Source organism: Lactuca virosa, chromosome 1 (assembly GCF_052849685.1).
Source record: "Lactuca virosa cultivar CGN04683 chromosome 1, Lactuca_virosa_CGN04683_v6, whole genome shotgun sequence".
Lineage (NCBI taxonomy): Eukaryota > Viridiplantae > Streptophyta > Magnoliopsida > Asterales > Asteraceae > Lactuca > Lactuca virosa.
In genome coordinates, this window is record NC_136426.1 from 120,343,142 (window position 1) to 120,354,897 (window position 11,756).

Here is an 11,756-nt window from a genome sequence, read left to right on the forward strand (position 1 = left end):
AGCGATATATGTGGGCCCCTCGATGATTTGGTGTTGACTTATGTGCTGAGCCCACCCAGGACTAAATTGATGTGTTCGATTAGAAGTCCTACATCATCACAAATCAGGAATCGGGAAACATAGATTCTGGACAAAGAGATTGATTATATTCCATGTCTTTTGTCTGGGGATATCAAGCAGAACGAAGGGTTATATGATCACTTATCTTAGGACACGTAACTGACTGGGTCAGAGTTCGGCAGCAGCTTTTTGGAAGCTACAATTTGCTGGTCAAATTTAGAAGGCATACTAGCAATTATAGTTACAGACTTATCCAAGTGGGAGACTGTTGGATTAGGTGTCTAAGCCCATAACTATAATTGGTATGTACTTGAATTGACAGCAGCACAGTCCTTTTGGGTTGCCCTCAACCTAGCAACTGGACAAGGAAATTATGAAAGGAGAGATATTAATTTATAAGATTAATAAATTAATATATATAAATGATTTATTAATATGTTAATGGATTAATATATTAATTAGAAATCATTATGTTTAATTAATTGTTAGCCAGAAATTAATCAGAATTGATTTTGGGGTTAAAAGAATTAATTATAAGGTGCAGGGACTAGTTTGCAATTATCTAATAGTTGAGTGGAAGGCTCTAGGACCCCCTTGGAAGAGGGTGGACGAAATCTTTAGGGGAAACCCTAATAATTTCGTCCATAGGGGCTTGGATAAGGCCCTTGGGTTTGCTTAGGCCCTAAGCAAAGGATAACTAGGGTTTCCCTTAAACCCTAGATCCCTCAGCTATATAAGGAGCCTCCTGGTTCATGTTTTTGGTCACTCTTTCTTTTGAAGAAACCCTAAGGCCGAGATTTTGCATACTCCCTCTCTCCTCTCTCTTCTTCTACTTTCCTTCTTGCTAGTCATTGGGTGTGATTCCATTAGAGGCATTACACTTGTGGTGCTAAAGCTTCCAAGAAGATCAAGATCAAGATCAAGGGAATATCAATTGTTTGCTATAACAATTGAAAGGTATGTAAACCCTAAACCCTAGTTTGTTAATTTCGAAATTAGCCTCTCTCCTCTAGGGTTCTTGTTTTGCAATTCAAAGTTGTATGTTCAATAGTTAAAACATAGATCCAAAGTAGGTTGCATGTGAACTTAGGAATTGTTTTATAGTTTATTTGTTGTACCTAAAACCCATCACTTCAGTACTTGACCTTCACCAGACCTGATATTACCTTTGCTGTACAACCGATTTTCCTTTATATGCATGCCCCTACGGGGAAGCACCTTCATGCTCTCAAACATATCTTACGGGACATACATGGCACCATTGACCACAGACTACAAATTCACATCTTCCTCACTTTCAACCTTGTCGCCTACTCAGATGCAGATTGGGGGGGGGGGGGGAGATGTCCAACATCTCGACGATCCACATCCGGTTACTGTATTGTCCTAGGAGATAACCTCATATCTTGGTCCTCACAATGACAAGGTGTTGTCTCACGCTCTAGTTCTGAAGCCGAATATAGAGGAGTCGCAAAAACAGTCGGTGAAACCAGTTGGATTCGAAATCTCCTTTGCGAACTACGTTGCCCTAAGCATAAGGCAACAATCGTCTATTGTGATAACATTAGTGTTGTCTACATATCTGCGAACACGGTTCAACATCAACGAACCAAACACATAGAGATTGACATCCATTTTGTTCGCGACCAAGTTGCCCGGGGTCAAATTCGCGTTCTACATGTTCCATCTTCCGCTCAAAACACCAACATCTTCACGAAAGGGCTGTCTATATCCTTGTTGAATGACTTTCGATCCAACTTAAACGTCTGACTCCCTTCTCCCATTCAATCTTCAGGGGGATGTTAGTATATGTATGTTATTGTAGTTGTATTGTGTGTTATATGTTTATGTTTATATTGGCATCCCATCTTATACCTTCTAGAATAGGTCCAATCGTGTAATTTGTGTATGTATATATTCTATGCATTTGCTCAATTAGCAATCAAGGAAGAATATTATTCAATATAGAGTATAAACACCTACGGGAATGGACACCCATTATGTTACAAAATACGCCCGTGGGTTCTAAATCTACACTAACAACGTAATTCACAAGATTTATCTACACCATTCAGGTGTTGTCATCTTAATCTAGTAGATGACCATACATACCTAACTGGGTGCCTGATACAGACCCACCATTTATGGCTATCCAAAATGAGAATGAATACTCTTTCCCTTGCCCAATAGCCAAGATGGGAGCAGCAACAGCAGGAGTGGAGGCAATACTCTTTCCCTTCGTTCCACTCTCATCAGTTCTCAGCAAGCTCTGAAGCCGACTCAATATCGTTTCTTCCTTGTTCGAATGATAAGTCATGATAAACTGATCATAACAGTTGGGAAATGAGTGCAAGACTATGTCAATAGCCAATTCCTCATCGAAGTTCACATTGAGTTTCAGCAAACGATCCACATATCGTTGCATGCGTTGCAAGTGGCTCGTGATAGACTCCCCGTCTTTCATCTTGATGCTAATTAAGGATTTTACTATCTCGTATCTTTCTTGACGAGCTCGTTGATGGTACTTTTCCATCAAGTCCTTGTTCATCTCATACGGCCAGTAATCCTCATAGAACCTTTGTAGCTCAGGAGCCATAGTAGCCACCATGATGCATGACACTTTGATAGCTTCATTTCAATGTCTCCTATACTCAACTATTTCTTCAGGAGTAGATTTTTTCTCATCAATCTTGTTCAACTCTTTTTCGAGTACATATTCATTGTCCTCGAAGCATAAAGCCGTATTGATGTTTCGCATACAATCATTATAATTGGTGCCATCAAAAGTGACTTTTGAGCAGATGCTCAAGAGAGAGAAGTTGTCGGAGGAGTTGTTGTTGTTGGAGGAACCAAAAGCATTGTTGGAGGTTGACATGTGACAAAGAAGAAGGACAACTTTGATTAGATAAGAAAATCCTTAATATAACACCCAAATGAAATATTAAGGCTAGGATCCAACTAAATAATTCACAATTCAGAAAAGGGATGTCGTAATCTAGTTACAAATTATTTAAAGGTAGGTAAATGATGATTTACCAATTTCACCATGAAAAACGAAATTTGAATGAATTAGGTTTTAAATGAAATTCCTAGTTCTTTTGATATTCATTGAACTATTCAATGGCATGTATAATCTCGATTATGCTCTTCCATTTGTGACTGGGATACCGAGGATCACAAACAAGATGTGAATAACCATGCAAATTAGCTTGGTACTCTCGATGTCATTTATCACCTAATTAATGTGCCGGTTAGCCACACATGCTCCATTAATCAATGATAATTTACGAGACACCCATTGCCACCCTTTATTAGTCCATATTAGTGTGTCGGTTAACCACACACGCTCCACTATCGACTTCATGTCGGTGGAAATAATAATTTCCGTCATGGTGCTTTTGCTATTGGTGTTGTTCCTGGTAACAAGTCTATTCGGAACTCCACTTGTCTATCAGGGGGCAATCCACGAAGAGCTTCAGGAAAGACTTCCGGATAGTCACACACCACTGGTATATTTTGCATCTCCTTTTTCTCCTTCTTAGCATCGATCACAAATGCCAAGTATGATGAGCAACCTTTGGACAAACATTTTATGGCTTTCATCAGGGAGATGATTCCAGAATTTACTCTGCGTTTGTCCCCATACACCACGAATGACTCTTTTCCAGGCGGGTTTACTCTTACTATCTTCTTCTTGCATAATATCTCGGCATCATTGGCGCTAAGCCAATCCATTCCCAGTACGATATCGAAACCATTTAGCTCAATAGGTAACAGCTCCTCGTGGAATTCGTTTCCGTTCAAGTCGATGACGATATTCCTAATGCAATCGCTAACGGGTATGAATTTTCCACCGACAACTTCTACAACTAGAGCATCATCAAGTTTTTCTATAGGCAATGCTAGTCTTTCACCAAATTTATGTGATATAAAGGAGTAATTTGCTCCAGAATCAAACAATATGTTGGTAGGAAATCCATTTACAAGAAAGGTACCTGAAGCGACATCTGATGCTTCCTTCGCGGCTTCCAGGGTCATCTGGAAAGCTTTGGCTTTTGGCTTCGGTGGGACATTGGGCCTTGCCGCCTCCTTCTTCTTCGGGCAATCCTAAGCGATGTGCCCTTCCTCATTACATCCATAGCACACCTTCTTATTGGATGTGCACTCGTTGGCGTAATGCCCTGTCCTTCCACATCTGTAGCAAGTCACCTCCTCGCTACATTTCCCCGAGTGTTTCTTTTTACACTTTTCGCACCACTTTGCTTCGTTTCCTCCTCCTCCAAATTTCTTTGAACCAGACTTGTTCTTCTTGTTAGATTTTTACGACCCCTCAAACTTCCTCTTTTCGCCAACCTCAACCTTGCTGGCGGCTCTTCCCTTGATCATTTCCTCAACAGACTTGGCAGCCCAGATAGCTGCCTCCAGAGTAGGTGCCTGACGGACTGGCATAGCGTACTCCCATGGAAGTCCCTTTGCATACTTATCAACTTTCGTCAGCTCGTCTGGAACGATGCGCAAGGCTAACTGCATTTTGTCAATGAAAGCATTTGTGTTTTCATCAATGGACATGCTTCCCTTCTTCAATGTCAGGAATTGGTTCTCTAGCTCGAGCAGATTTTGGGTTGAGCAGTACTTGCGCTTGAAGTGTACCAAAAATTATGTCCAAGTCAACTGTAGTGGCTCATTGGGGTTTAGGGTCTTCCCCAGAGTGTTCCACCAGCGAACAGCGCCACCTCTGAACTGACGCACTGCAAATGTGGTCTGTAGCTTGCCTTTGCAACCACATGTTATGAAAGCCAATTCCATCTCCGATATCCAGTCCATGACTCCAATTGGATCCTCCTTCCCCGTGAAAGTTGATGGCTTACAAGTTGTGAAGTCCTTATACTTGCATTCGTTCCTCTCGACTCCTTCATCATGGTTGTTCCTCCTGATCACCGGGGGTTCCACCTGACTGACAGTGCAGCTGTTATTCCCTTCTTCAGACTCTCCGTCATTCAGTTCTGGTTGCTCAACATGCATCGAAGGTTCATTTCTGTTATTCAACAACAATTGTCTCATCTCTTCCCTTTGCTCAGCCATCATTTCCCAAATCATGGCTTGTACTCCGGCCATAGTGACTGGCTCAGGTGCAACTTCTACAATTGGCACTTGCTCAATCCCGTGGGGTTAAGGCTGCTGATTCCTGTTTCCATTTGCCTTTCCAGCTCCGCTTCGGGTTCTTTCCATTTCGGTCTATACACCAAATTAGGTGAATTCAGATCTTTATTCACGATAGACGTTTAAATTATCCTTATCACTCTGAAACGTTACATGCTAGTTCTAATATCGTATTCGAACGCTTAGAATCCTGAACACATAAGGTTTCCAGATCCGGTCGGCAACAGACCATAGATCCGAACAAATAATAGCATGTAAGGAAAGCATAAAGCATTTAGCACATAAAAGCATTTTAGGCATCTTTCCTAAAATAAACTAGTGCTTGTGTCAAAAATATGGAAGACACTCATCTCACGATCATCGCTTAGCATTCTAAGTTTAAGTATAAAAATCCTACAAATTCCTAGTTCGCTTAAACTAATGCTCTGATACCAACTGTGACATCCCCATTTTTACGGCCAGAAAAAACCGATTTCGTTTATGCTTTTTAATAAAAATCAGAGTAACTTCTTAAGAAAAGTATTGCGGAATTTGTTCCCAAAACAAAATACGATATAAATTTTATCAAAGCATTTCTTAAAGAAATGGATTTTCATTACATTACAAAAACTCGGGATGTCAATCATCGATACAGACCATACGCATAAACCAAAAAGAAATAAACATTCTAGGCCACAAAACACAATCTGACCTCAAATCCATAATCTCTCGTCAAGTCATCCAACTATGCTTTTGCCACTACCTGTAATACAAGAAAACTGAGTGGGTCAGAATGGGGAGCCTGGTGAGCATATAGGGTTTTCAACCCACAATAATAAGTTCATTATTTATTTTCATCAAATCACTAGCCCGATTACCTGTTCCCGTTGTCCTCACTTTACGACCCTAAAGCATCTATTATAAGGGACCTATCCTAAGGAATTTCATCAGGATGTGCACTATTGCTAAGAGTATTCCTCATCCATATGTGTCCGTAAGGCAACCATGGGGGGATGGAGTACATCTTCAAAAACACCTACATGTTGCGAGCCTGCTAGCGTTCCACTGGACTGCCTAGAAAAGTCTGTGGTCGTCATCTATACTCCGCTAGACGACTAGATCATCTTAAACATCGTAAACATCAAGGCCTCTCATCATTTTAACACACATAATCTATTTCATCTACCCATTGTTCTACCCAACATATTTGTAGATATAAAATACATACACAGTCCAGATCTGAAAAACAATGTTTCCATCTTTCATCCAACATAACTTTCAAAGCATAAAATATTTATATATTATAGATCTGAAAAATAAAATAATGTTTACATCTTTCATCCAGCATAACTTTCAAAGCATAAAATACATATACGGTCTAGATCTGAAGAAAAAGCTCAGATCTGAAGGAAATAAGTTCAGATCTTTCATCCAACATAGATCTCAAAGTATACAGTTTCGATCTGAAGAAAAAGTTTAGATCTGAGATGAGAAAGTGTATATCTGAATGAAAAAGTTTCAGATCTGAAAGAAAGAAGTTCAGATATTTCATCCAACATAGATCTCAAAGTATACAGTTTAGATATGAAGAAAAAGCTTAGATCTGAGATGAGAAAGTGTAGATCTGAAGGAAAAAGTTTCAGATCTGAAAGAAAGAAGTATAGATCTTTCATACAACAAACATCTCAGGTAAACAGATAACATATATATACACATAGCACATATTTATATAAAATACTTCATATCTATGTGTAAGATGAAAGTGACTATACACTCACCTGATACAGAGTGATTCAGACAGCACCTCGCTTCTAAAAATAATCTTCTTTGACGAAACCGAGAAGTTTGCTTGAAAACCGGGCTCCGTACGGGCAGAATTTCAAACCGAAAAACTCTTTTTCTTGGAGCCTTCGGGCTCTCCGGGACTCGCTTCTAGCACTTAGGAAGTACTAGGGAATGGAAGAGAGGTTTTGGGGGTAATGGGAGAGAAAGGGTATGAAAGGTGTGTGTTTTGGGGGTGATTTACGCTTCTATTTATAGGCTGTCTGTGCTGATTCACGTTGTGAGAAAGGGTGCTCACGTCGTGAGCCTTGCGTAGGCTCCAAGGCGAAGTCTGGTGCTGACACGTGGCGCCGGACGCAGGTAAAACAACCAATCTTTAAAAACTCATAACTTTCACATAAGAATTCCGTTTTTGACGTTCTTTATATCCACGCGTAGGTAAAGACAAGATCTACAACTTTCCTTTTGACTCCGTCGGCTAATTCTCGACCGATTTTAAATTTAACAGTATGAGAAGATTATACTGTTAAATGACTACGTAACTTCTACATACGGACTCCGTTTTCGTCTGTCTTTTTACCTTTGAGTTCCTATTAATGAGATCTTCAACTCTCATTTAGGTCGTGTAGGCAAAAAACCGCTCGAATTAAAATTCGAGTTTCGGGTCGTGCACTGCTATGTCGAATCTTAGAAAAATCATAACTTCCTCATACGAAGTCAGATTTGGGTGTTCCTTTTATGCACGCTCTCGGTTTAAAGTATACTACAACTTTTGTTTAGATTTATAAGGCTAAAAGTCTTCTATCGTAAATTCACTATTTACGTTTCCCGGTGCCGTGCCGGTTTTGTCGTAAAACTTCGACATGCCATAACTTCTTCGTTATAACTCGGATTTCGGCGTTCTTTTTATCTCCGGAATCCTTGTCACGACTACTACAACTTTCTTCATAGATATCAGATTTATCTAACATTTTATTTTTGATGCTTATTTTTATCCTTATTTATTATATTATTATAAACAAGTAATAATCACACAAAAGCACATAATTCACATAACATTCAAGTAATTCATCTTTATTACTTTAAAATGGGTTACAATGGTTGACCTAGACTATTACATCATCTATTAATGCTTAGCCCCGAAACACGGGTGTTACACCGACTCCCAGGTATTACATTTATTTATTTATTTTTGGGATTTAATGAGTGACTCGACGAGTTGTGCATCCGACTCGTCGAGTAGAGTTGGATTGGTCACGTGGGTTTAATGGCCGACGCGACGAGTCAGAGAGCCGACTCGCCGAGTTGGCGTTGTGTGAGGAAACCCTAAATCCCCAGGTTTGTGACCTATTTAAGGGGCCTTAAGCCCTCATTTCCGCCTCACCAGCCACCTTACATCCTTGAGAGAAACCCTAATCGTCCACTTGAGCTAGAGAGTGAGAGAGAAGCTAATCTTGTGATTATTAGTGCACTTTTGAAGGAGAAGAGAAGATCATCAAAGCTTGGATCAAGAGGAGGCTTTGGATCTAGAGGTTCATCAGGGTTTTGCTTCAGTTGGAGGTATAAAGATGTTAACTTGATCATTTCCTTATGAGATATTGGTTTGGGGAGTTTTCTAGGGTTTTCTCCCATCCTTTTTGTGTCACTTGAGTCCTTTGAGCATGATTGAGGCTGAAACCTCAGATCTGGATTGTACGAGGTCTTGTGAGTCCAAAGACCCGAACTTTATTGAGCTAGAGACAAGATCTTGTGCATCTAACCCATTGTTGGAGCTTGTATTGGCACTATGGAGCAAATATGCCATGCATGGACGTAAAGATCGAAGCTTTACGTGACATTCGAGCCTTAGGAGACTAGATCTAGAGTTTGGAGTAGTGGATCTGCCTTAAAACGTCTGAATGAGAATCCAGCCTGAATGGACTCGCCGAGTCAATGAGCTGACTCGACGAGTCGGCTAGGGTTTTCCCCCGATGAGTCTGGACAAGGGTAACTCGGCGAGTTGATGAGACAACTCAACGAGTTAAGTTGGGTTTTCGCGATGTTCTGAGGAATAATGGGGACTCGACGAGTCACATAGGTGCACTCGGCGAGTCAGGTAAACATGGACAGTTGACTCGAGTGTTGACTTCTGTTGACTTTAGGGTTTGGTCAAGGCAGGGATTATGGGGACCACGGAGGGGTAAAATGGTCTTTTACCCATCCTAGGAGCTAAAGAGGGACTATCATGAGTTTATTTAGAATTGTGATCTTTAAGTGTTAATTAGAGATGTTTGTTACATATAGGCGGGGGTTAGACTGTTCGAGGGGTATTCAGTTTCCTTGCTTGCTTACGAGATGAGTCTTCTCACTATACTTACCTAGAGTGGTAACCTTTGTGTGACCGGAGGGTCTTATGTGCTTATATTGAGTATTGTGATATCCTGCATTATTTCTTTGTGATTTATGATGTGTATTATTCTGAGCTTACCGAGATCGGACCGGAGGGTCCACCCGAGTTGTGGGACTAGAGGGTCCCACTGAGACATATTAACCGAAGGGTCTTATTTGAGTTATAGCCATGAGAGGCTAATGAGATATGTGTGGTATTTTGGGGAACTCACTAAGCTTCGTGCTTACCGTGTTATGTGATATGTGTTTCAGGTACTTCTCAGGATCGCGGGAAGGCGTCGGCTTGATTGTACACACACTTGAGATGGAGTTTATATTTTGTGGATCCTGGATTGTGTTTAAACAATTAATGAACATGTGTTTTTGATAACTCGATATTTGGGATTTTTATGGTTGTGTTAATGAAATTGATGTAATTTAAAATGAAAATTTTGTTTGGAAATTTACGGTGTTACACCTTCATAAGCTTCACCAAATCAAGAAAACAACCTCAAGATCAAGCCACCAAGCTCATAATCATGGAAAATGAGGCTAGGGTTTCGAAATGGGGAGGTGGAGTCTGAAGGGGATGACCTAATTCAAGAGTTAAGGTGTTTAAATACGAGATAAACCCTAAAAATCATGGGCTTGAGCAGGAATAGCCACCACTTATATGAGAAAATGACCAACATCCATCTCCTTCATGCGGCGTTTCCTAGCATCACCCATTGTTCCCTTTTTATCTTGCACACCCACCTGGTATGAGACACAAGAGTTGTTAGAGTTCGAAAGATATACAAATACGGACGAAAGTTCACACTCCTCATACTCACATCTTGTATTAAGGTCTATTTGTTATTCTACTATCAATCTTAGAGTTTGATTTTTTGGTTTAAATTAGTTGGTGATATTAATTGATAGGTTGAAAAACTAGGGCTACTATGTTGTTTAAGAAAATGTCCAACACCCATCTTCTACTTCAACTATCGTTTTTAAGGTTTAATCATTCTTCTACTATTGAATTTGGGGAGTAGCTGCTCACTGGGTGTGATATTACACCGGTGGTAAGTTGATGATTTGTTAAAGTTAGAAAAATAAGAATATAATTATAATATTTTTTGTAGGGTTAAAAACGTTTGTAATAGATGGAGAATGATTTGATTTTGTACTAGTTTTATATTATCTTTATTGATAACAAACAATAATAATATTATAGGTTAAACATTGATATTAAAAAAAAAAAAGAATTGTAACAGTGAGGACGGACCCACTTAATAAATCAAAATAGCTATATAACATGGAAAATATGATATTTTACAAACCGCTTAACCTCTAACGATTTTTGAGATAAGAAAAACAAATTGAAACCAAAGTTCAACAAAAAATGGTTTTTGTATTAGATCCACGAAAACAGAAGGGTCAAATTTGTAAATTACAACACTTCAAAGCACGATCCGCGAGAACTAATATCGACCAATCAGATCACGCCTCTCAATCCATATATAAATGCAACACTTCGTCCCTTCATTCTCACACACACAATAATCCATCTTTATCTCCCTACCAAATCAATCTCTCTTTCCTAAAAAACTCAAATCCATTCAATGGCGCCAAAAGCAGAGAAGAAGCCAGCTGAAAAGAAGCCCGCGGAGGAAAAGAAAGCCGCCGTCGCTGAAAAAGCCCCTGCCGAGAAAAAGCCAAAGGCCGGGAAGAAGCTTCCCAAGGACGCCGGCGCCGGTGCCGCTGATAAGAAGAAGAAGAGAAGCAAGAAGAACGTGGAGACATACAAGATCTACATCTTTAAGGTTTTAAAGCAAGTTCATCCTGATATCGGGATCTCAAGCAAGGCCATGGGGATTATGAATTCCTTCATTAACGACATCTTCGAGAAGCTTGCTTCTGAATCTTCGAAGCTTGCGAGGTACAACAAGAAGCCGACGATTACATCAAGGGAGATTCAGACGGCGGTGAGATTGGTTTTGCCAGGGGAGTTGGCAAAGCATGCTGTCTCGGAGGGGACGAAGGCTGTGACAAAATTTACCAGTTCTTAGATTTGGGGGTTTAGGGTTCATGTTGATGTTGGTTTAGTGTTTCTGTTTACAGATTGTAAAGTTATTATCTTTCTCGATGAATTATATGGGTATCAAATGAAATTGAGTTGGTGATATTTTCTTATCAATCAGGAATTTAATTCAAGATTTATGTAAGAAAGGTTGTTTTCCTTGTTAAAACAACAGTCTGTATTTGGATTTCTAATAACAAACCTACTAATAAAACTACTGTATTCTTTTGTAAATAAAGATGAAATATCCCATTGCTAAAAGTTATTATAAACTTCGATAACTTTAAAAAAAATATGTGTTAATGTTCGTGTACTTTGTTTATTAAAATAGTGTAATTACAAAACG

General features: G+C 39.6%; 1 protein-coding gene across 1 annotated transcript; it reads left to right on the forward strand.

The window, feature by feature from the left end:
* Nucleotides 1-10,863: 10,863 nt before the first annotated feature.
* Nucleotides 10,864-11,527, forward strand: LOC145157384 (putative histone H2B.1). The gene has a single exon (XM_079076433.1). It carries the CDS (start codon nucleotides 10,953-10,955, stop codon nucleotides 11,397-11,399), a length of 447 nt encoding a protein of 148 aa, XP_078932559.1. The 5' UTR covers nucleotides 10,864-10,952; the 3' UTR covers nucleotides 11,400-11,527.
* The last annotated feature ends 229 nt before the right edge of the window (nucleotides 11,528-11,756 follow it).